The sequence below is a fragment of the Rhynchophorus ferrugineus genome, unplaced genomic scaffold (assembly GCF_030347505.1).
Source record: "Rhynchophorus ferrugineus isolate W39M unplaced genomic scaffold, kcgeb_rfMv2 rfM1, whole genome shotgun sequence".
NCBI lineage: Eukaryota > Metazoa > Arthropoda > Insecta > Coleoptera > Curculionidae > Rhynchophorus > Rhynchophorus ferrugineus.
Window position 1 is genome coordinate 41415510 of NW_027472580.1, and position 27995 is coordinate 41443504.

A 27995-nucleotide genomic window follows, 5' to 3' on the forward strand; every position below is an offset into this window, starting at 1 on the left:
TATAACAAGAATCAAAGAAGGATATTATTTTTGTTGGTTAAATAAACACATTGCAAAGGGTATAAGAGAAACCATATACAATTATACCGGAAGTAATACTAAAGCTAATTATAACTTTTATACACATTTTGTTGCAATTAATCATCCATTCATTTTAGTGTTGTAAATGTACAATATTACAACCAGAAGCTGGATAATTAGTCAGTAGTCAATTCATAAATGGTGTTTGTCCATTAAAAATTGCAGTTGAAATTGAAAATTGATAAAAATTAGACATTTATTTTAATCATTATATATTTTAGAAACTATTTAATATTTATTTTATAGGTGAAGTGTTGCTAGAATTTTCTCAGCGAAAATTTGAGAAAATAAAATTAGAATTAGAGCTACTAACTACTACACAGAAGGTGGGGGAGTAAAACAGAAAAAATAGCATAGGTAAATAAATTAGTGTTTTGTAACACAATGATGTATTGACTGGAGATTTCTTAGGTGAATAGTGCGATAGTCTGCAAGTTGAAGTTTTTTCTTTGACATAGATGAATGACATATGAAATATGGTTTCTGGACTTTTTGTAATTAATGTTGTATAATATATTTGACTGTTGAACAGTGGTATTTATTTTCAAATATTTCGTAAAAAATGAATGATATCTTTCTTTTTTATTACTATATTTGCTAGTCATCAAACAAGTTCCCACATCTTAATGAATATTAGCCCTTCCTTTATTATCCTAATCTGTGTTTGATTTATTTCCATGGGGCTATATTTCTTCACGGCGGAGATATATAGAAAAAAATAGACTGAAATTTTCAACAGCAGTTGTAAAACAAAGTATATGCAGTCGCGCAGAGTTTCCCACAAAAGCGGTTGTTCCCGTCAAATTTATTAGTTCAAATAAATAAAAATGCACACGCGCTAATTCGAAAATTACCTTCTCGTTACTGTTTGCTACAAAACACAGGGCCTCTTAGGCTACAAACCTCGATCGATTCAAATTCAAAAAAAATATACAACTTAGAGAATCTCCATTCAATTATTTAGAGCTATTTCTTTTCCAAATAATGATATATGTAATAAATAATCCACCGATGTATCCGAGTTGATATCTTTTCTTTCGACGTTTTACACAGCATGCAATTACACCATTACTAAATCTTCATACAGCATGTAACACGATAAGGAAATTACTGGGGAGAATTTGGCCCGCGTTCACCAATACGCAGCGCACAGAAAGGAATTAATCAGTAAAATTTGTCTGTTGAGCAGTAGTATTTAATTTAAAATATTCCTTAAAAATTAATAATAAGTATCATATTAGTATATTTGCTAGTCTTGAAACAAGTTCCCACCTCTTAAGAAAGTATTACTACATGCTTTATTATCGCAATCTGAGTTAGATTATAGTTTTGTATTTCCATGAGGCTATATTTCTTCACGGCGGAGATATATAGAAAGAAAAATAGACTAAAATTTTCAACACTAGTTACAAAACAAAGTATGTGTGCTTGCGCAGAGTTTGACACAATAGCGCTTGTTCCCGCCGAATTTATTAGTTCAAATAAATGAAAATGCACATGCGCTAATTCGAAAATTACCTTCTCGTTACTGTTTGCTACAAAACAGAGGGCCTCTTAGGCTTCAAACCTCGATCGATTCAAATTCAAAAAAAATATATAATTTAGAGAATGTCCGTTCAATTACTTAGAGCTATTTCTTTTGCAACTAACGATATATGTAATAAATAATCCACCGATGTATCCGAGCTGATATCTCTTCTTTTCGATGTTTTACACAGCATGCAATTGCACCATTACTAAATCTTCATACAGCATGTAACACGATAAGGAAATTACTGGGGAGAATTTGGCCCGCGTTCACCAATACGCAGCGCACAGAAAGGAATTAATCAATAAGTTCGGCGCCGAACTAAAGTAACCTTTAATTAGCGGTTCCGTTTATCTTCCGGTTAAATTGACCGCGGGTGGTATTATCGGTGGCAAGCCTTCAGCGGCTTCGAATTTATTTAACCAGCTGCCGATGCCCTGCGACCGAATTCGAATTAATCATCGTCCGTTCCAGTGATAAATTTCGGCCGCGATGCAAGATTCCCGCTCGACGGCCATATCCGAATTAAAAATCGAAATTTATGATGTTTGCCGATAGAGTTTTGCAACTGGGGCCGCCCGCGTATCATAGGAATTGGTCAAAATTTAAAAGCGGTGGCTTTCATTGCCAATAAAATTGACTTTATCTTTCCCATGCGATTAAATTCAAGTCTTTCGGCGATATTAGTTTGCATATCTATTGATTATTCAACGGAAAAAACTGTGATAGTTCCTTCCATTTATCCAGTCTTCAAAGCTATTTAATTTATGAAACAAGTATAGTTTAAAACAAACCCCAATACATTTTTCGAACATTTATGGTACTGTGTCGACGTTTGACTTTCACAGAGTAAAGACGTGTTCGGAGAGACGGCCGGTGAAAGGAAACAAAAGTGCAATATCTGTGTCACAAATGCGGCGTTAAAAAAAAGTTTTACAATAAAATTTTAAAGACTGGTCAAAAAGTGAAAGTTCGATCAGAAAAAAGGTCAGTACAGTAGAAAATAAATGCAAAATGCATTATAAAAAAAATATGGAGAAGAACACTGCACAAAAACAGATAAAATGGAAATATCTACATCAGGCGTATCACATATTGCAGTTTTGAATGTAGAGAACACAACTAGAACCCAGAACAAACAGGCACTCTACAATGCGTGGAAGAACGAAAAGTCGGCGCGGGAGAGTCTTGAAATTGCATTAACCAATAAGCAAAAACAAATAAATGCAATCCAGCTGCAACTAAATAAACAAAGCTCTGAGGGCAAGGGCAAAACAACGATAAACCACCAAGCCAACACCAAAGCAGTCCAATTATGACATACGAAACAGATGAAGAAGAATTGCAGAAAGAAGTGGGCTGGATAACGGTTAAATACAAAAAGCAAATAATAACCCAGGATCTTCATCACAGCAAATAAAAATAAAACAAAATAATGAACAAAATAAAGAAATTAAAATGATCAACCGCACCCAATTATCGTAAGTAATGTTACCGATTTTGACTTGCTTTACGAAACACTGAGGTCCAACTATATAGTATTTAAAGCAACGGTACTAAATAATGGACAAATAAAACTGAACGCCGAATGTCGAACGGCATTCACAAAAATAATAGATTATTTAGAGTTGCTGAAACTGCAATGGCACTCTTATGAAGACAAACAAACCAGAGACATCAAAGTTATGGCAAGAGGGCTTCCATCAACAGCTAAAAGGGAAAAAATTATCGCAGAACTAAACCAAAATGGGCTTAAATGCTTAAATTATTAAAAAATAGATATTTCACCTATAAACAGACCGTACAAACACCCATAACATAAAATAATACTATCATTAAATATAGCAATAGACCCACCTGGAGCAAATACAATTATGGTTGAAGACATGGCGCATTAAAGCCAATGAATCAAAATCCACGCATATAACGTTTACCCTGCGTAGAAGAACATGTCCGCCAGTAAATATCAATCATCGTCAACTCCCCCAAGCAGAGCATGTTAAATATCTTGGTATGCATTTAGATCGACGCCTAACCTGGAAGAAGCACATACTCTCTAAACGGAAACAACTGGGACTAAAATTATATCAAATGGATTGGCTCATTGGGCGCAAATCCAAGTTATCATTAGATAACAAGGTATTGCTGTATGAGTCTATACTCAAGCCCATTTGGACATATGGAATTCAACTATGGGGTACCGCTAGCAAATCTAATATATCCATCATTCAACGGTTCCAAAATAAGGTGTTGCGTGCCATTGTTGAGGCTCCGTACTATATTTCAAATAAAGTGATACAACGCGATATTCCTCTAGAACCTATAACGAGTGTAATCCAACGTGTTTGTGTGAAGTACTTCGAAAGAGTGTCAGTGCATCCCAATGTACTCGCTAATCAGCTAAATATGCGACGTGATAGTGAAGTGCGTAGACTAAAACGTTTAACACCACCTGATCTGATTACTGGACATATGCAGAGTTTAGAATAAGCATTAGAATAAGACTAATTAATTAAGATAATATTTTATACAGAAGATTGCTTAATGAAGTGATTTTCTACATGCCATGTATATATAATATAAACAGAAGAAATACTTATTGCCAATAGGGCAGATTGTGGACTCATGCCTAGCAATTGCAAGAGCAATAAAAAAAAATATAGCAACAACGCTAAATATCTCGGAATGAATCTCGTTGCAAAACTTCGCTGAAAAAAAACTGGAATTGAAATATAGGAAAATGTACTGGCTGAATGGAAGAAAATCACAATTATCAGTACATAATAAATTGCTATTATATAAACAAATACTGAAACCTGTATGGACATACGGAGTTCAATTATGGGGATGTTCCGCAAAGAGTAACATAAATAAAATACAAATTTTTCAGAACAAAGTCCTGAGAGGTATTGTGGGTGCACCGAAATACTATAGGACTGATTACCTACATCGAGACCTTCAGATACCCAGGGTCAGTCAAGAAATCAAGAGCATTGCAAGGGGGCATGAGGAAAGACTCGATTCCCACATATATATTGAAATATTACAACTATTGGGTACCACCAGAACAGGACACAGACTCTAAAGAATCAAACCATCTGATTTTGTGTAGTGTTGTGTAGTGAGGGAGCATATATTAAAAAATTCAGCAGTGACATGTATAAACATTATTTCACCAGAGACTGAGATAGGGTCGATGGGTCCTCCTAGTTATGTACCTAGATTTAAGTTATCATAAAGACAAATTGTAGGTTTCACGGAAACGACTATTAACAATATATTAATTAAATAATAATAAAAAATTTATGGTACTTACAATTCCATCTGGTAATTCGATAGTTAGACCTTTTTTGATGTTGAACGATGTTAAAGGCTTGTACAATAAGGCGTAATGAGGTAGGCAGTGTTGCCGCTTCTTTTTATTTGTAGGATTTGTTGCCGTTACGGATACCAGCAACAGAAAATAATACCAAGAATAGCAGCATTGTTGGTACTCGTACATAATGACATTAAAATTTCATAAGAGTTAAGTTGTGAAGACGGGACGCTCAGAGCCATTAAATTTCTTTATTCTCTTTATTGTAGTTTATGCTACCCAACCTGAGTTTCATCAAATGGTGAGTTTGTTCATAGAGTATTTTCTCTCTCTAATTTCATTCCATTCCATTTATTATTTTATATTCATTTCTTTATTTATTTATCTAGTTATCAACTTTTCTTTATCTATTTTATATATTAATTCTTAAATTACTGTAATTTAAAGATAATAGAGTTTTATGTTCTCACGTAAAAATATAAATTATAACTATTTTATAAGTCAGAAACTGATGTCAAGTCGTTTAAGTGTAAGTGGTAAGCATACGTCATCGAAAATGGTTCCTGGCGGCTCTTGTCGGCAGAGTACCTAACGTGTTTATCTTTGCCTTTTACCCAGTCCTACGTTCACCATAGTCCATCATTGCAGCTGTAGTCCTGCCACTAAATCAGCCAATGTATATCACGGGTGACGTTGAATTTACTGCCAAATTTAGTTTGCAAAAACGCAAAATTCGTTTTAAAATCGGGCCGCATTTTTCCGTCTTAATTTGTTATTTAGCATTACTCCTGTTAAAAACAAACAGAACGCTACCTGGTGAGTTGGAACATGTAACCGAATCAGTGTATAAAATTGTATTTGTGTTGGTGTATAGAATTGAATTCTATTGTCATACGACAACAAAATTATTCAAAACAATAACTATTTTAATCATTTTTTTTTACTATTAATGAAAATAATAAGTTATAGATCAACAAACGTTGCTTTGATAAATGTCTAACTGCTGATTAATATTCATTGATAGATGTTATATAATTAATTATATTACTAATTAACTTTAATAATTGATTGACCAGTAGTCTAAATTTGAACCTAATTCTACTTTAATCTGTTAGTGGAAAGAATTGTCTTGCTCGATAACACGCTTAATATGAATAAGATAAGCTGTTTTAATCAATTTTTATTGTGGTCTATCATGTAGCAATATAATACAACCGCGTCAATTGCAAATCAAATAATATTAATCAAATATTTCTTTTAAAATTTCCTTTTTTCATCAGAATGTATTCATTAAAAGTCAAACTATAATTAAATAGTAATTATGTAATTAAAGAAGTTACTATTGGATAACCTATCTATGCATTATGGATGATTATCTTGTTATGCACAAAGTTTATGATACAGAATCCACGCTATAAAATCTATATCTATATCTATGAAAGCATATCTGAAGCAAGTCTGGGAGACGCATCATACTTCAATATGCATGGCCATTTATGAAGATTTATTGAGATGTGAGATTGGAATTTGTTAGACATACCAGAGTTAAAGATGGCCAGCAGTCAAAGCCTCAACTGAGTATAATAAAGTTTTCATAGTCATTTTTCGTATGCCATAAGAAACACCGCAGTTCAGAAGATTACCAAAGATTACCAGCAGACCGTACTACAATTACATATAATGCCTTAATTGACTTCGCAAAACATTTCGCTTTTAAGGGGACATGAAAATATTTTATCTTAACACGGTTGAATCAGCAGTGTGGTTTGTTCTACAACAGATCGAAGAAGTAGCCATTTTTTCTAAAGTACGTTTTCATCCCATCCCATATCATATTTTAAATAATATAACTTTCTAATACCAACATCAAAAAAATTCACAAGTCTAACAAATTCAACATCTTAATAAAGTTATATATACTATTTACGCAGAACTAAAACTAATAAATAACAAAAAAGAACGATATTAGTAAGTTAAATTTTTTTGGATCATACTATCGGCTAAAGGGAAAAGTTTGGATGGAATTTGTTAAAATTTATCATATCGTACGTGAAATGGAGTCTCTAAAAAACTAACGATATAAAGTCTAAAATATCGGTGTCCCTGAAAAAGTATAAAATGAACAAAACCAAATCTTTAGGTAGTATTACTCAGCACAAATAAAAGTAGATAATTTGATTAATCTATTACATATATCACGTTTTAAAATTTCTATAAAAAGAGAATTCCACAAGCTCTAATTGTAAACTTTAGTTAAATTTTCATATGGAATATTTTAATTACAGTAATACGTTGGGAAATAACATATAATGTTGTTTTTTTAAGAAAATGTATTCATACACATTTAATCAATTGAGTCAAATTATGTTCACAAGCATTCTTTGAAGCCAGCTTATGCCACTCTGAAAAATTATGAAAGACTGGAAGAAATGGTAGTCCGGTGGTACAAGGTTTCTGATTTATAATGAATTTTGCTACATTTCCCGACCAGTCTCTCTCAATTTTTGCAAATTCTCTAAATTTAAGTCTAGTCTAACATTGTCGTGATGGCGTATAACACATTTGCCGTTGATCAATTCAAAATGACGATTTATTTACGCAAATATTACGTTTGCATCTATATCTTGACATTATTATCATAAAATGTTGCAGTCGGAGCTTGTCATCAATACAGTTTTGATATGTCTTAGCAGATGTGGGACACTTGATTTTAATGACTTTCCTGTCTCAATGCTTCAGTTCCTAAGTGACAATTGTCCAGTTTTTGGGTGCTCTCTAGAGTAATTAGCTACACTTATTAATCCCTTCAAAGTGCCATACTGACAATATTTTTACTTAACATTTTTTAATACTATATCACAATTCATACTTAGTGGGCCTGGAATACTCACTCAACTTAATATTATAAAAGTATTAGTATTGCTTTTAAAATTATTATTTCATTTCACAGTCACCTTACAGTTACAAATTTTTTCGTTTATCATTTATTTCCTCTTGTAGAACAAAACCAATTTTTTAACTGTGAGATATAAGATAAGTAATCCAAATAAAATCGAAGCGTGCTAAAATGTTCGAACGTTGGAATGTGGATATGTAATTAGGAAACGTTAAGTGACGTCAATGTTTCGTAGCGCTTTTGATTGGAGTTTGACTTAATATGGCTTATTTTACTAAAATATTAGTAATCACACATGCAATTTTAAAATAAAACATTCTTTAAAAATATATCTGTCATACATTATTATTATAAATCAATATTTTGGTGATTCTTTATTACGGTCATCATGTCTATAAATGTAACAAAACGACACAGTTTTTCTTTAATTATTCGCCTGAGTATTTCATAATATACAATTTAGTAGTGAATAAGAACATCGATCTTATTAAATAATTATGGTAAGTTACGATAAAAAGCAATTAAGAATAATATGATCATTTAAAGTTATATTTTACGTTTTTGTTTATCTAGTATATCGGCAGCTAATTGTGCTATTATGTTTTAACATACAAACTGATATTACTTTAATTAATAGTATATGTCATGCATTTCTGATCTTGTATTGAAAATCTTGTCAAAACAAGTTTTAGTAACATATACTTTTTAAATTATACTTTTATTCTGAGAGATGATGAGATAAATATGATTAACTATTAATGAATGTCACGAATATCGACCATTACGGGATCACTAATATTTATAATAGTTAAAGAAGTTAGGTTTCTAAAATAATAATAATTATTTCATATGCTAATTGAAAGCTTGTGTTAGATTAGACACTGTAGTTTGTGTTTCTTGCAGTTTTCATTGCCTGAAATAGCTGTCAATTTAAATATTTAATTCAACAGTTAAAATACACAATTAACTGATCTCATTTGTATATATTTTGTAATATAATTATTTGTGAGCTTTATTTTTTAACCTTATTGGTGCCATGCTATTAACTATAATGCTATATATAATTCATAACATGAACTACAGGAAATTCGGTTCAGGCTTTTTATAACTCTCCTGTGTCTGCTTCCGATGTCTGCTGCATAAACGATAATTTTTTGTGTAAATTTTCATTATTTGATAAAAATTTTTGGCCTTTTTATTTAGATATATAAAATTTCTAACCATCCGAATAATCGAACTACTTGCAGCGGCTGCTATAATAGAATTCCATCTTGCTCGAATGTATGTCCTCGAAACTTGTTTATTGTGATTGCAAACGCAAACAAATGGTAAAAAGCACTGAAATAACTTATAGGTGGTATGAAAATTCACAATCAATAGTTTTATGTTGCATACACTTGACTTGCGGCTGTATTCAGAGATGCTTCCTTTGTGTTGGTGTGAAGTTACCACTAATTAAAAACATCCAAAATCCCTACAAGTTATATTATGCTAATGATTGTAGCTACAATATTTTTTAAGTCAATTGGAATTCGTATGAGAAGTGTTTCAGTTTTAATTTATTATCATTATTATTTTTGGTACCAAAATAAGTGACTTTAACATCTTTAAAACTATATTTTCGAAATACTTCTATAGGCATCTCGTTAATAATATTGTTTTAATTTCTCACTAACTGCTAAGGAATGTTTGTTACACTCTCAATAATATTACGGAAACTCCTAATTATTATGATTTTAAAAATTCTGTGCCGAGTAACTATGCCAAATAGAGTGCATGTGATTTAATCATAAAGTATAAAATTGTATTATTTTAAGTAGGCTTAACAGAGGTCAGAGAACTAATCTGATCAATAATAGTAGACAGGCTAAACTAAATATAAACAGGAAATGTTATATCAAAGTTCTTAAAACTCCTAAAGTGTGGGTCATTAACCCATGTTTTTCTCATCACCATAATGAGACTTCTCACACAGAGTTGTTTTACAACTAAAATTTTAAAATTAAAAATGTATGAATGAAATTGATTTTATTCCTTAAACGGAACATAAAATATAAAAATCTTTTAGTTAAGATTGACTTTAAATTAATATTAGGCAACTTACTAAGATCCCATTTTACAAGCATTATGAAGTGAATAAGTAATTAATTAATACATGCGAAAACACTTTCGCGAACACACTTGTTCCATTTTCCCTGGTTGGCGAAATATTTAAAGTAAAACTACTCGCAAAACTAGGTTAAGTAGTTTATTTGTTGATCCTATCCATTAGGTTTCACCACTGTCGGAAGAATTACATCACCACATAATGTTATTATCGCTTCCATTCACATATGCTCTCTGGCAGAGCCAGTCTTGCTGTCTTCCTGTTTCCGCCACATAAATAATTGTATAGAAGGATACACTTCACGGTGTATTGTATATGTAATATATACAGTTAAAATCAAACAAATAAGTAATTATAGTTCGCGTTATTAGATAATAGGTCAATTGAAAAGTCCGCGTCCTACCATAGTAAAACAAATTTTTTGGCAAAATTAGTTTTTTTTTATTCAAAATAATTCCCTTTAACGGTGATACTGATTATAGCGACTCTCCAACTTTTCGCCACCATTTTTGTAGTATGATTTGTCATTTGTTTCAAAATGAGCATCCATGAGCATTCAACATGAGAATACTTTTGAGATCTGAGAACAGGAAATAGACGCTGGAGGCCAGATCTGGAGCATACGGTAGATGAGGAAGCAATTTGAGGCCCAATTTATGGATTTTTGCCATGTGTTTTCACTGACTTGTAACACGGTGCATTGTCTTGGTGAAGCCGCTCTTCCTTTTTCTTAAAATGCGACCGTTTTCGGCGATCTCGTCCTCCAAACAGTCCAATAACGCTATGTAGTAGTCGCTGTTATGGTCCTTCCTTTTTTAAGGTAGTCAACGAAAATTATTCCATGCCCATCCAAAATACAGACGCCATAACCTTGCCAGCCGACTGTTGCTTTTTTCCCACGATTTGGAGGATCGATTGGACTTTTTGGATTGGATTGGATTGAAATGATGGAACCATGTTTCATCCAATGTCACATATCGACGCAAAAACTCGGGTTTATTGCGCTTGATCATCTTCAAATACTGCTTCGAATCATCAACTCGTCGTTGTGTTTGCGCTTTGCACAGAGCTTTCTCATACCCAAATATTCGTGAATCATATGATGAACGCATTCAGTTGATATCTTTAGAATGTCTGATATTTTATTCAGTTTCAGTTTACGGTTATTCAAACTCATTATGTGGATTTTTTTAATGTTTTCGTCGGTAAAAGTCTCTTTACGGCGTCCACTACGTTCACCGTCTTCGGCGCTCATTTCACCACATCTAAACTTAACATACCAATCGTTGATCGTTGATTTTCCTGGGGCAATGTCCGGAAACTCGGCATCAAGCCAAGTTTTTGCTTCAACTGTATTTTTCCCTTCAAAAAGCAATATTTTGTCAACAACCGAAATTCCTTTTTATCCATTTTTTTCATAATAACAAAAGTTGCTTCACTCAAAATGCTATAATTCACAAAATAATGATCCGACAGCTGTCAAATTTATACACGCCTCTTTAGAGGATTAAGGCTAACCAAAAAACATATGGATTTAATTCTAGCAGCGCAATCTATGTGTCGGGCCGGAAACTTTTCAATTTACCTGTTATTTGTCGAAGGAAAGCTTCAAACTAAAAAAAAGCTTAAAACTAATTTTAGATTTATATATAGGGAAATGTAAAAATATTTATAAATCAAGATGTTTTATCAAAAAATAATAAGTTAATAAATAGCGAATTAAGGATAATACCCTACATCAACACAGTAAAAGAAATAAAGAAAGATATAAAGTTAGAAAATGCGACGGACGCTGGTGCCGAAACACTATCTACAACATTAACTCACCCATTTCGAATGTCCTCATCGCATCGGTGGGCAACCACTGGCTCCACATTCGGCCCAATTCTTTGCGGGCGGCCGGATCGTCGTGTCCGAGGGCCGGGAAAACGAACTGCGACGAAAACGTTTTCCTAAGCAGATCTGTCACGTTCTGCACCATTTCCAATTGCCGATCTTCTTTCAGATGTCTTGTAGCGTGGTGGGATAAGACGTCGCTAAAACGAGAGATATCGGGGCTAAATTTGAGGAGATTTAATGTCTGATTTCGAGGAGGGAATTTGCTCAAGAGACGATTAGATCGTTCGTTTTTTCTCGTCCGTCTCTCTCGCTCCCGCTTTCACTCCTCTCTCGTGGCGGTTGAAGGTGAAATACGTGAGGAAATTTAAACATATCTACTAGGTAACTGAAGATATTTTCGATATATTGCCGAGGGAAATTATAAGTACGTTAAGGTTTACGTATATTTTTAAAGATTACAGCTTTTTTATTGATTCTGCATGTTTTATCAAGATTGCTGTTCAATTTTGGGGTATTGATACATATTTTTTTAATATTGTGCCGGTAGAACCAGTTGATGTTTTTATTCTATATTGCACTCTGATTGGTGCCAATGAGTTTTTAAATTGATAAATAATTTTTATGTCCTTTAGTGGTTTCAGTAAATATCAAAACAAATCTTTTTTCGCTTATAGGGGAGAATATTTCAGACTTATTCCATATTCTATTTTTCTAATATATTCTCTCCATCTAGGGTCTCCTTTTCACTAAACAGTATTTACCTGGATTCGACTTACTGCTTAACGTGAGCTTCGAAATACTTAGCGACCATCCCAGAAGACATTTGATTTTACCCAGCTTTTAACTTTTCCCTAAACATTTACATTTACTAACATAAACATAAAGTACATTTATGCCCTACATGAGTCGAACTCAGGACTATTCCACAACACAGTAGCAACTGCCCGGACGCCTTATATTTGTAAATGGATAATTTATTTAGAAAATGGCGTCATTGTTTATAAACCATTCTAAACGGTCATTTTCAAAAGGGTAGATATTAAAACTTGTGTAGTACTAAGAAGGGAACTAAATGGAGTAATATAAATTAGAAATGTCCAAAGACGTATAAACGATAATATTGAAGTAAATATAATAAAACTAGACAAACCAATTAATTATTTCTTAGAGTTTATTTATGATTATTATTATTATTGATAGATAGGCGTTGTTACATAATTCAATATAATAATACTTTTATTATTGCAATAAGACGAATAGCAAATATTTGAACAGATTTTCTAATACATTCACATTATCTTTATACTTCGACTAGTAGATATGAAGATAAAAACAAATTAAACTTAATAAGCCTTTGAACAACAAATAATTTTCTGCAGATTTTATAGTCATTATTCTCAAACATCGTGCTTCTGGTTTATTGGTTTAGAAAATCGATTATTTATACACAATACTACTACGAGCGTGGTTCAAATATTATGGAGACAAACGCTGCAGATGTTCTGTACAATCGTAGCATGTATGTTTTGAAGGTCGTGGCCTGAGTATGTGATAGCAGGGTCCCTTACGAACAGTGTGGTATAGTTTTCGTCGGGGACGCATTTTTCACGCGCGTTTCACGCGCGCGCTACGTCTATGAGTGGACATCAAATACCGACCGCCGCACCGCAGCGTATTGTCATTACTTTTTAGGAAGGCGTTAAAAAGACGGAAATTTTTCTGCATTTACGAAATCAGTTCGATAGTGAATGCCTAAGTAGGGCTGCCGTGTTTAAATGTGTATTGGTAGTAAAGAACGGCGCGATGGGTTCTTAAACAGTTGAGTCAAAGCGAAGACAACCATGTCCGCGGGTAAGGTTCTGTGTACGGTGTTATGAGACCGGGGTTTGCTGTACGTCAATTTCCTGCGCACCCAACGTACCATTAATGCTGCATAGTAGTAGTTCTAATAGTAGTAACCTTCTGCAAACTCATATGAAACCTGCTTATCCCTCGAAACGGAGGAGCATTCCGCTGAAAGAAGCCCTCGGAAGTCAAATAATCAACACTGACGACGAAGTAGAGGAGTTTATGCGCACATTGCTGTCCAAGTTGCCCAAGGAATTCTTCGATACGGGCATCAAAAATCTTGCGGAGAGATGGACAAAATGCGTAACTAGTGAGAGGAAGTACCTAGAATTTACTGAATGCAATATCATAAAAATGTCAGACTCAAAATTAAGCTGTACAGGTTAATCAGAAGATACTTTACGCAAAATTAAAGAGATTTATTTATCGGTTAGTAAAAATATTGAATTTATTGAATGTAAATATGGGTTTCTCTTAAGACATCAAACAGGCTAGAAATCCAATGCTGCCAAATCAAATTTATTTGATAAATTATCACTGATTCCCGCTGCAAAACCAGTGATGGATTTTAGGAAAATAACTAAATGATAGTCAAATAGTTGAATTTTTATTTTATTACTTTTATTTTAGGAACAATATACTTATGTATATGTGATGCACTTGTGTTGCCTGTGGGATATTTACTAAGGTATTATATAATTTACTAAGGTAAGCCGTAATAAAAAATGGTGTACCGGTTGACAAGTGACGTTTATACCGCAGGGTTAAATATTTTTGAATTTTTAAGTTGTGATTATGGGGACTCAAAACAAATTTGCAAATTTATGTTAATTTTATGTTAGATTCCATAGTAATCTGACAATAAAAAGGAAGAGACTTTGAAGATAGCTTATATGTTAATATTACAGAGAGGGCGACTCCGAATGGTATAGTTTTGGTTTCTTCAAAATTATTTATTCTTATTAAATTATTCTTCAAACAATCCTACCATCCTAAAATACACGACAGCGAAAGAGTTCAAACATTGCACTAACCAATCAATTTTGATCAGCTTCGGAGCTTTTTATTACCGTTTCCTCAGAATTAATTGATAGTGAAGTTAGGAAGTATTAAAGGTTCTAAAATACAAAAAAAATCTAATTTTTATACATCTCACTTGCTAAACCACTCAATCTCAATGGAATCGGCATATAGCCCATAGCCAGTGACGCAACAGTTACGTAATGTAACAAGTCCCTCCTAAGGTAACGACCACAAGCATGGATATGGCCGTGGCCACATTTGGACTGCTTATAGTTTCAATAAACTTATTTTTCAGTATTTCCTGTATCTTTGTCCATGAGTTTACTTTTGTTAATCTTCTGAATGACACTGTTTCTACCCAAATTTCTCCATATTCAAATAACCTAAGAATGACAAACTGAATTAATACAATTCGTCTTTGGTGCCCGTTTACCTTGAACTACACCTTTCTTTTTCTCTTTCATCTTTCAAGTAGAATATATTAGCTCACAACAACTTCTAACCGCCTTTGAAGTAAAACCTGGCTAGATGCGTTCTTTTTTTATTAATCTCCTAGAACGTCAATAATCTGCCCGTGGGCAATAAGTATTATTATATAATATCACCATCCTGACATGAAAAAGACCATTTCAGTAAGTTACCTGCTGTACAACTTATAATCTATATTTTATTCTAGATACTATTCTAACTTATTTTAAAGTCTATCTCAACGTATTTCAATAACTATTCCAGCTTATTCTAGAGATTATTAAATCTCACTCTATGTGTCTATTAATTAGTTCGTATGATAGTTTGCGTTTGGCCCTATGCACTACATTATCATCGCACATATTTAACTGTTTGGCGAGTGCATTGGGATGCAATAATAGTCTTTCAGATTACTTCGCACTAATACTCTGAATCACATTCGTTATGGGTTTTATGGGGGTATCGGCTGAATCAGTTTGTTGGACACCTAATATGAGGCATCGAGGATGACTCGCAATACTTTATTCTAGAACCTCTGGAGGGTATCCATGTTAGATTTGCTTATAGTACCCCATAGTTCAATACCATAGGTCCAAATGGGCCTAAGTATTGACAACAAATTATACAGCAAAACCTTGTTATCTAATGATATTTTAGATTTATGCCCTATCAGCCAATACATTTGGTTTAGTTTAAGCCTAACCTGTTTGCGTTTTGTCATTATAAGTTTTTCCATGTTAAACGTCGATCGAAATGCATTCCCAGATATTTAACATTATCTGCTTGAGGAAGTTCATGATTGTTTTACTGAGGGACATGTTCTTCTACAAAGAGTAAATGTCGCATGGGTAGATTTTGTCTTATTTGCTTTGATACGCCACGTTTTCAACCACAATTCGACTTTGTTAAGATGAAGTTGAGGGTTTCTTGTGGCTGATATTGGATCCTCGTGTGATGATAAAACCATCGTATCGTCAGCATAAGTTGCAATAGCAGCTGTATACAATAGATATAACAATGGGCCAACAGTATTGCCCTGCGGAACATCTGAATATATTGGGTGCAGGTCAGTGTATTCGTCACCTTTCTTAATTATAAAATGTCTGCCTGTGAGGTACGATTTCAGCAGTTGAAAGTACGTATGGGGCAAAAGCTTGTTCAATTTAACATGTAGTCCGGTATACCACACCTTGTGGAAGACTCAACTGTGATTATATGACTGAACTCCGCTAAAATACACCAAAGTATGTTTCGAGTAACTTCGGAATTGAGAGTTGACTTGATTTCAGTTAATAGAATTAATTGAAAAGAAAATAACCTTGTGATATAATCAAAATTCTTTTACTTTACTCTGAAATACCAAAGAGTATTTTATAGAAAGAGGAAGCGACTTACTGAATGATGATACAAAACGATAAGTATAATAATATAGATTTCTTCTTACTAACGAAATCGAAGAATGAGTGATAACAAGATATTTGGATTTATATGAACTATTAAAATCCGGAAACTACAAATAACAGACGAATAGAATATTGAATGCTCCTATTATGGAGTACGGAAAGAAATGATCAACTAGGTAACATAAATCTCAACTTTTGGATAATCCAATCAAAAAGGAAATATTTTTATCAGGCTTTGGAAGCGATTACACGGGCCCGGATAAGGCTCGGCAAATGTAGCGAAATCTCTGGATCAAAGAACGAAACTTTATCCATAATATCCAGAAATCGAATCTCATTTCCGGCATAGTCCGAAAATAATGTGTATTGGGCCGTATTGAGTTGTTGCCGGTGAGTCCAAATTTTTATTCGGATTTACCGGTAATAGTCTGCTTTATTGTTCGAATTGAGTGGGTCCTACCTTGTTAAAATTAGATCTCATGTTAAGCTGTTTTTTCGGTATAAGTATATAATGGGTCTTAGAAGAAAAAAAATGGATATTTATATATTAAATCAACTCAATATTTTTGGTTGATATTGATAATTTTTGTATGTAAGTATAGAAATATATTTAAATATTGTACAAACCATAACCAATTTTCAAACATTTCCGAATATTTCTTGCCAATTCTTCCCGGAATAGTATCTTGATAGCTTCGAACGGAATGTTGCCTCATTCCTGTCCATTAATTGATGATGATGAATTGATTAATTAATGATGTTGGATATTAATTTAAATCCCCAAAACGGTTTAATCATGTTAAGTACTGGCGATTGTGCTGGTCAGTGAAATTTTTGATGATACTCCGATATTTCTCTAACCAAAACTGAACATTTTTGCCTGTGTGGCGCATATTACCATCTTGGAATATGACAGTGGTTGGTAGCAATTTACCTGCAATAGTAATAATATCATCATCGAGGATATATCATCTATATTGATATATTCATTCGCCAGTAACTCGAACAGAGGTGTGAGTAAGAGGACTAGCTGAATATATACACAACACATAATTAAATACCACAGGCGTAAAAGAACAGTGGGCGAAACCCAAAGTTCACTAACGGCGACAGACAAACATTAAAAAAGATTGTGGCTAGGCAAAATAAAACTACCGAGATAAAAGTTATAACTCAACACTCACTTGAATAATATAGCTTCGATAAATATAGCACTATGGGAGGACCACAAAGCTAAAGTTCATGGAAGGAAATGATCTAATGATCGTTTATATTATTTCCAACAAGCGGCCGTGTTTATGTATGGAGAAAGGAAATCTACATCGATACGATACGATGTACGATATCGAATATCTGATGAAGCAAGGCCAACAGAAAACAAACGTATAGCAAAAATGATATCTCATTGGTTCGTCGTCGAGTTTTCCAGATAATGGGGTTGAAGATACATAGGCTAGACAAAGCGTGTAAAGAGTTAGAAGACCCCTTACGATAACCATAAAATTCAGGAAGGGCCGAGATCGTGGAATATTCGAGCATTTTTAAGCATCTGTAACGCACGTGTCCATCGGCGTGAGAGGTTTCTAGTCCCTTCTTTTTCCTTCCTCGAAATTCTGAATGAATCGGGATACAAAATAGGGTTTCTTGAACCAGCATTATCGGTGACCACCAATAACTTGAGGGAAAAGCTCCAACGATAAAACACGATGTATCGAGAGTGTATGAAAGTGAATCAGATTTAGCCAAAAACATCAATATTAACAATAGCGTGAGAAACAGAAGAAGAATGGATTAAGATCAGAACAGCAATAAACGAGAATAGAAACAGGATAGTTAGTTGTTAGCTCACATCAAGAACGGTGGAATTCTTAACTATATGTCGCTTATATAATTATCACTTGAGTCCAATGAATCGGCATTAGCTAAACCAGTCATACTATTTAGAAAGTCATTTCAAATCATTTCGTCGTATCTTCACCATTACGTATCGATCTTACATTATTTTTATTTTACTTATTTCATTTATATTTTATTCGTTTACATAAATAATTGCTTGTTCGCAAACTTATTTAAGCAAAGAAGAAATAAATTGTTTTTTCACATAGTAGTGAATGAGAAACAATGCAATAAGAAATTAAAAAGAGACATGAACCTAAAATTTGATGTTCATATTTGCAGAATTCTTCATTATGTAGTTCATATTTTAGTCATATTGCTTTAGAATTAATGAATAAAATACCAAAATTTTGACAACTGTATTATCTAAGTATAGTCTGTTATTATAAATCTGAATGATATTCATTTAGGAAGTTCTGAAGTAATAATTCCTATCAGCCAGCAGGTATTTTCGCTACTCTGGGAGAGTCAATGAGACGAAATATTGCAATCAAGGCCAAAACCCGACTCTTTTTATACGTGCTACTTTTATATCCGAACATTTATTTTACCAATGGATCTATAAGTATATGCAATTAGAAAGCGATCTAAAAATAGGAGACCAATTTTGAAATTGATATTTGTCCTGTGATGCCAACAGCAGTGTATAGGTTGAGAGTGAATAAATAGCCTCTCCTAGCCCTACAGTGTAATAATATGAATCTTCAAAAATCAAATTATTTAATCAAATTTTTTAGTTACTAACTACCGGTACTCTTAGTGATGATCGAATACTGGATATTGATGGATACATGTATATTAGTGATAGTATACCAGTGAAAAATATCACACTAAATGCTAATCTTTGCCATACTAGTAAGTATGGCATGGACAGACAATCTGTTACGTTTATAACACATTTGAAATCAATGTCTTAAATACCGCGTTTCACGTTCCTTGTTCATAAGAATAGGCATGTTACTTAATTAGATATTTCCTAGAATAAATAAATGTTATAAGAAATTGTATCCAACAAATAGGGAGGGTAGACTTTAATTTAAAGTTCTTCCTGGGGGTTTCATAACTTTGAACGCCGCGTCATTCGGTAATATCCTTTTATTGTGTCTTTCGAGTACTAATGGATAAAATCCCTTTTAGGCTAGACTGAAATAAATGAAATAACATTGATACAGAGCTGAGAGAGTTTTGTTGAAATCTAATAGCTGTTTCGTGTTTTTTAATTAACCGACTTCAAAAAAAGAGGAGGTTTTATGTTCGACACTATATATATATTTTAATATATGTTCCCCGATTTCTACGTCAATTATGGGCCGATTTTCAATGTTCTTTTTTTATTCGAAAAAGGGTACTTCCGAGGTGGTCTCATTGGAATCAAGTCAGGATCTATTCGGACGAAGGGGGGGTGTTATCGAGGTAAATTTTGTGTATATGGCAGTGGCATAAAATACGTGTAGCAGATAGGTTGACTAAGCTTTTTGTTTATTTTTATTTAGTTATTACAGCATGTACATGTTTCATTTTAAACCGTTTTGTATTAAAAATGTAAGTTTGATTATATTTTACCTTTTAGCGAGTACCTTGTTTATTTTTTGAAGTCGGTTCAATATTTTATTAAGCATTTTTTATGGATGATTATTCTTAGAGTTATTCTATCTTCAACGTTGAAATTAATTTGTTGCTTATCATCAGTAAAATTATTCTGTCTGAAACAATTGTTTTAAAAGTTATTTGTACGTTGGAGAAATTATAAACAACATATCAGATTGAAATTAGTATTTACTCAATACATTTTTATATAAATCTTATTTGTGTTTTTACATTCTTTAATATATTAGTGTGTTATGTTAAGTATTATTGGAAGATTTTTTTAGTGTTTTAAATATTATCTTATAAGACACTCCATGATTTATCAAGATGATTTTTCTTGTTGGATTTTGCATTCTTAGCTTATCTTCTCTGATTTTCAGAATATGGTAGATAAGCTAGAGTTGAAGTTATTAAATCAAATTTGTAAATAGTTTGAAATTTATAATTAAAACTTATAGTTTTATTCTTGCTAATAATTTAAAATCTTGCCTTACGAATCGATTTTTATTTACCGCACTTCAATTGATTGTTCAATCAAGTAGTTTTATTTGATGAAAATAAAAACTGGCCTCGAAAAGCAGCGACGTCAAATTAATTTACCACGAGTGCCGTTTAAAACCCACTTTTCTGTTCTCGAGGACCATCATTGTTTGCATCGGAATAAATGCCAACATTATCACTTCTCCGGTCGTTATTAGATCGGTCCCTTTGGTATTTCGAAGGGAAACTGTTGAGCAAACAGGGCGAATATCGATTCAGTGGATCGTCAATGGCCATCAAAGAATACGATTTATTTTGAAGAAGTTTTAATTATTTTAATTTGTTATACAGGTAAACATGACGCTTTCTCGGTTTGTACTATTCAATGCATTTTAATTTTTTAGCAGGGAATAGTAATATGCATTAGTTTGTATTTTTTTTATGAATTCGTTTAGAAATAAGCATTTGTTGCACCGAAATACGAAACTTTTCCAAGATCCAAATAATGTTTTATTATCGAATAATATTTTCCATAATATATTTGCAAGATATGAACCTTTTGCAGCATTTTCCCACACTTCAGATATTTCGATATGTTTCTTTTCTTTACATTAGACTCATATATTAGATAGATACCAATCGTTAAGATTTGTTAACAGTGAATATAAGAGAAACAGCAATAATGCTGTTTCTTTGCTAGGTTTTTTTAATTAATATATTATTACTAGTCGCTATCGATTAACCTACATATTGCTTTTTATTAATCAACTTAATTATTAACCATATATCTAAGAGATATTCTTCTGATAAATAAACTTCGCTGCTTTCCAAGATCAAAAGGTTTAATATTTCGAATCCATTTCCTGATCGATTGTTATACGAGGATGCAATGCTTATACGATAACAAGAGAGTGGATAAGTAAAGATGATGTAAGATAGTATGATAAAGATGGTGTAAGTAACTATTCTTAAAATATCAGGATGCATTTAAAATACAATTTGTTTACAAGAATTTGTATTTTATTTATATTATTTATCATCGGATATTTTCATAACTATATTTTGTATGGGTTATAGATTTTTTTTAGACAACAGCAGTTTCTTCCTATTAACCATTATATTTTTTGTCTTTAAAATTCATTTGTTAGCATGTCTGGGGAGTTTTCGTGGAACTGGCAATGAAAAACCAATTTATTATGTTAATCGACCAGAAAAAAAGTGTACGCTTTTTACGCACTGATTTGAATGCAATTTATTTGCAATTAAATTATCAAACCACAATAAGATACAGACTGATTTAATACGAATAGAACAACATATGTTAAGAATGTTACAAGTGATATGTTACGGTGGTCTTGTAAGCGGTTGGGCTATGGATCATTGGTTACTTGTTTGGGATACTTTATGAACGGGGACATTCCTTGAGTATGAAGAATAATATTGTTATAAGTTGTACTTTATGTGCTTCAAAAAATTCTATGATTACTAAAAAAAGTCTTATTAGGCGTGATTTCGTAATGATCTCAATATTAAATGAATCGCCTTAAATATTTTAACTCCGATCAATCATTCATCATTCCCATTGATATTCCCAGTTTTCCCAACACGGATTGCTTCTTTTTATGCAGAAGGTTTGATTAAACATTCATTTCTTTAGTCTAAATTATTGATATATCGGAGGGAACGACTTATTCAATGTTGATTTTTACTAGGTGGTTACCATCATTTTTCTTTAAGGTGAGCATTGTGGTAGATGTGCAACTGTTTGCAGTTACAAATGGGAATATTTCATGAGGTTAAACTCAACTAACAAAAGTTTCCTCGAGTTCAGAATAGTTTTTCGTTATCAGATAATTTTCACGCTTGACAGAGTGAACGAATTATGGTTTCATCAGAAAAGTGGCACAATGTCATCGATCAAGCATGTAACCTATGTGACGGGTTAGTTTTTGAAATGTAAATAGATACATTGGAAATTATTATTTGAATTATTGGAAATAATGGATTCGAATACATAAAAAGCTCGAAATTAAGCGGCCCATTATATCGAAAAAACTATTGAAAAGAAAAATATTCTACACGGACATTCTCTATATGCATATTAGTTCTTAGAATTCGGTCTAGTTAGTTCTTTATTAAAATGTATGAAACGTCTAGGTTTTAGGAACAAAAACTTTTATTTTACTTTAAAGCAATTTTATTTTACCGATAAAAATGGTTACTCGTTGAAGCAAGATCACACACGATACTGCTGGCTTAATTTTATTATAAAATAAACGAAACATATAACTAACTACGTCACTTGTTACATATTCAAATTTAACAACAGCACACCGTTTTCTTTTTGAACAACCTAGATCGTATAAGTCACGCGGTAGTAAATATATTCAAAACAGTAGTGACGCATGTCATCAATATGTGGCTGTCGAAAGTTGTAAATTCATTATACAGCCAGATAATATTTTGCTTTTCATTTTATTGTATTAAAAAAGGGAGAGAATGTTGTTTGACAAGTTTGAACATGTAACCTAATAAGCCAACAGAAAGCGTCTATTTGTCAAATGTCTGAAAAATTCTACAACATATAATTATGGGTTATCAACCGGCAAGCGTTGTTTTAACGATTCATTTTAATCGATTTCAAATCACCGCTTATTATTACACTGGTTTAAACTGCCGAAGCCGTTACAGAGCCAAAGTCAAAAACTGATAGCAATCAGTTATTTCGAGCAGGAACAAGATAATGGAGGCCTTTCCATGCCAGTATAATATGTTAGAGAGATAAGCAATTTTACTGGTAATTATTAATTGTCGCGGTTTTTATTGAAAATATCATTTCAGCTGGACTGAATATTAGCACGGACACGGTCACTAAAATATCTCAAAAAATAAAAAACAATATAAACCAAAATTCACCAAAACGAAACCGTCTTTATTCCAAACGGATGACGAATCAAGATCAGCTTGATGTTAACTGTATCGGAGATCAAATATACGAAATGTATAAAAACAGTAAGTAGTTTTTCTAATCGACACATAGTTTAATACAATTATTTGAGAGAAAATTGTTAGTCTTGAAATTGTCCATAAAAAGCCCAAAGATATGCAGTTATTTGAGGGATGTAGAACATCCTTTCATACACTGTTGGGTAATATAGGGTTTAAGTGGTGTAAAGAAGACACACGAAAATCCATGTTAATGAAACTTCCAGACATTGCTTTTAAAATAATACAATTTTTAAAAGCATAAAACAATTATATAAGAATACATACATAATATATACATACAATACATTAAATAGTTATGGTAACAAATGTGGTAAGTAAAATATGGTAATAAGTATGGTACAGTGGGTCACTCATGGCAAGATGATACTAAATGTAGTGTAAAGGTAACAAAACTTGATGGAAAAGAGTAAACGTTGGAATAACATTATGACATTTATTAATAATTCATTGCAGATATATAGTTCTTCATGCTAGAAAAAGAATGGTTTCATTACTGGTACAGAAACAGTTTTTACTTTTAAATCCGAGGGTGGCTACCATGGAGAAATGAATGATAACTTCTTTTTGCAGTTTAAAAATCAGCTTTTTTAAGAACTTGGAGAAACCATCAGTTATTGTTATGGACAATTCACCATATCATAGTAAACTGATGGAGAAGATCCCAACAGGTGCATCAACAAAGGCTGCTAAATAGGAATGCATCAACAAAGGAATAGCTTAAAGTAGATAAAATAAGTTATAAAGAAACCGTGTTAAAGAATGAAATATTTCATATTGTTACTTGGTAACTATAAATGAAATATTTAATTGCATTTTATGCAATTTATTTTTTTTTAGAAATAATCCTGAGAAAAGATACATGGTAGATACGATTGCTGAACGTTATAGCCACAGAGTATTATGCTTTCCTCCCTACCATTGCATATTTAATCCAATTGGGTTGATAAGGGGTATTGCAAAGAATTATTACAATAGACATTCAGGTCGAGATGGATATTCAAATCAGAACTGTCTGGAATTATGGAAACAAGCATTGTCGACAATAACACCTTCGGTTAGGATAAGCTCGATCAGACATATTGAAGAAGAAATTGACAAATGGTAGAATCCTGAGAAGTTTTTGGTAGATTGGAAATAAACAGTTTAGTTATTTACTGAGTAATGTTTCTGAAAGTAACAGTGATTGAATAAGACATTATGACTGTTGATTTATGATTCATGCTGGTAATTACCAAGACAGGATGATGAAAGAGGAAACAACTAAAGGTCAGTATATAATTAATTTAACTTTAACTGTACGAAATTGTGTAATAGAGTGTCAAAGCTTTATGTGTATGTGTGTTGTTTTTCAGAATATTCATGAATGTTTGGTTAAAATTTATGAGGAGAAAAATAATACTAACTCTTTTGTAGATATGGCATATGTATTAAAGAAAATGCGGTAACTAAATCTAGTCTTATCACGAAAGATGTATACAGGTAATGATAAAATAAACTAAGGAGAAATACAGTAATACCAAAATGACTCTACAATACAATATTGCATCGAAGGAAACAAGAACTGAATCTAAATGGTAAGTATGCTCTGTAATGAAAGCAAAATACATTATTCAGATATACAATTGTAAATTAGATGGATTAGACATTCGGGGAATACCACTACATAAAAAATGCGCCTAGAACTCTACGTATACTAGTGTGGAATAAAGTTCAATGCAAATATAATAAAACAACTCTAATTAATTGTAGTTTTGAGTTCTTCGATAATATATGGCTTAGATATATTACAATGTTAAAATAAATTATATTCGATAACATATTTGTTTATTTATTTTATTTAGATTATAAGTATGGTATATATTAAAGTCAAGAATATACTATATATCTTATTAAATTAGATTCCAGAAATCTAATAATATATTCAAGGTTGAAATGTTATAATTGTTTATATACATCTATATCAAAATATCGTGTAAGAAAATATAGAACGGCATTGTTGAGGAATTACGTAAAGGGCACCTGATTAACTCATTTGCTCATCGAGGCGGGCGTGGTATCGGGACCAGGCGATGGGAATGCTGAGATGTACACTTTTGGATATAAATACAGGCGCCTTGACTAGAAAGAATATAGTTTCTTAGGATTTCTTGAATAGTATGTTGTTGAAGTAATTGATAGCCGAATGTTATTGTAATAACCGTTGTAATACCTTGTTTATTATCAAAATTGTGACCAATATAATGTTTTGTTGAACATTTGTATTTTATCTAGTAAGAAATAAAACTATTTCTTAGAATCGATGTATTATTGGATGCTAAAATATTATATTTATTATTTTTTACTATATCGAAATTTTACACGTTTTTGTAAAAAAAAGGTCTTAAACGAAAGTCCTATTTTTCATTTGCTGTATTGATCAAATATTATCGAAACAAATCTGAAAATATATCATGTTTCCTACGGAAAACACCGGTTAAAGTTTCGAGTCGAGCAAAGAACGTAAACAAAACGAAACGAAAGCCCGAAGTGGCTCGTAGCTGCCGCTGAAAATGAAATTCCTCTAACGAAAACATATAAAACATCCTATTATGCGTAATGCCGTTTATATGTTTCGTAAACAAAAGAAATGTGGGGGAGACGAGCATCGAGCTTGTAAAAAAATATCCTCCATTGTTTGTTGAATATGTCGATCTTTAAAACTGATGAGGTTGTTTTATAGCTGAGTTATATTTTAAGTAAAATATAAGTAACCAAAGCATCTTAAGGCCTGAAGGTTGTCCATTTATATATAAAAATACTAATACCATAAACAATTATTAACAAGCGGGGCTTGTTGGCTTGGATGGCGTAGGAGTGTCGGCCACAGAGAAAAATATGGATATTTCGAAATATCAATATTAAAAAAATATATCTATATATCGTTTTCGAAATTTTTTAAAAAATGATTTTTTAAAAGATGGATTGTCATAACATAATGTTTCTTTACCTTCATTTTTCAGGTTTTGTAAGCGTAAGTAATCAGTACTGCTGTTGTTAAAAATATACCCAACACATATTACCATATCCAAAAGAGGTTGTTACCAACGAAAACATTTAAAAAATCACCAAAATGATTTTGAATTACCGAATTGATTTAAAATTGAGTGAAATAGCAGACGCTCTAGAGATATCAACTGAATGTGTACATCATATAATTCACCAATATTTGGGTATAAGAAAGCTCTGTGCAAAGTATGAGCTCATTTTTGACCAAAACAACGACGAGTTGATGATTCGGAGCGGTGTTTGAAGATGACCAAGCACAATAAACCCGAGTTTTTACGTCGATATGTGACAATGGTTGAAATACGGCTCCATCATTTTACTCCGAAGTCGAATTGACAGTCTTCCGAGTGGGATGCACACAATGAACCCGCTCCTTATGGCGTCTGTATTTTGGGATGCGCATGGAATAATTTAATCATTAACTACCTTGAAAAAGGAAGGACCATCAACAGCGACTATTATATAGTATTATCGAAGGACGAAATCGCCGAAAAATGGCCGCACTTGAAGAATGAGAAAGTGCTGCTTCATGAAGAGAATGCTTTGTGTCACAAGTCAGTGAAAACGATCGCAAAAATCCATAAATTGGGCTCCGATTTGCTTTCTCATCCACAGTATTCTCCAGATCTGGCTCCCAGCGACTATTTCCTGTTCTCAGATTTTAAAAGAATGCTTACTGGGATGAAATTTTCCTTGAATGAAGAAGTGATCGACGTAATTGAGGCCTATTTTGAAACAAAGCACAAATCGTACTACAAAAGTGGTATCGAAAAGTTGGAGGCCATTAAAATCTGTGTATCACCCTTGAAGGTAAGTGAGGGTAATGTCAAGAGATAGAACGCTCTCTGATGCATCGGAACAAGTAATGATATCAATCTATAAAATTAGGTTGGTAGTAGTGGGCTGTTGCCAAATGTCTGCAATATTCTTCAAAACATTAGTGATACTAATTAGAGATTTTTCACGTTTTAAACTAAAATCCAAAATTGATGTGCTACATTGCGAGATGCGGCGAATTATTGACATGCTGATGTATTATAATATGTGCGTGTGTATGATTGCATCAATGATCCATGTTATGGTATTGGTGCTGCTGGATTTATAAATATATATATATATATATATATATATATATATATACAGAATAAATATTGTTCAACGCTAAATCTCGCTACAGTTGACAATCGACCCCACCACAACTGTGCTTAGTCTAGGATAATTTTAGTCTTGTTATTTTTCTGTTAGCTTTATATGATCTTAATCCATATATTATCGAAGCTGTTTCATCTAAATCTCATGTGCTCTTCTGGACTTGATTCTTCGTGAACTCTTTGAAGTGTCATATACATGGTTTTCATAATTAATCTTACGACTATTGACAGGAGACTTATTCCTGGATAGTTTTAGTAATGTTTACTACCTCTTCTTTTCAATATGATTTCTGCTGTGACTCCGTTGAATTCAACCAC

General features: G+C 32.6%; 1 protein-coding gene across 1 annotated transcript in view; it reads right to left on the bottom strand.

Moving 5' to 3' along the window:
* Positions 1-27995, bottom strand: part of LOC143197466 (acid sphingomyelinase-like phosphodiesterase 3b) — a 449763-nt gene that overhangs the window by 100757 nt on the left and 321011 nt on the right. The window contains exon 4 of the mRNA XM_076405998.1: positions 11756-11964. Coding sequence (XP_076262113.1) covers positions 11756-11964 — 209 coding nt within the window. The remainder of the gene's footprint in view (positions 1-11755; positions 11965-27995) is intronic.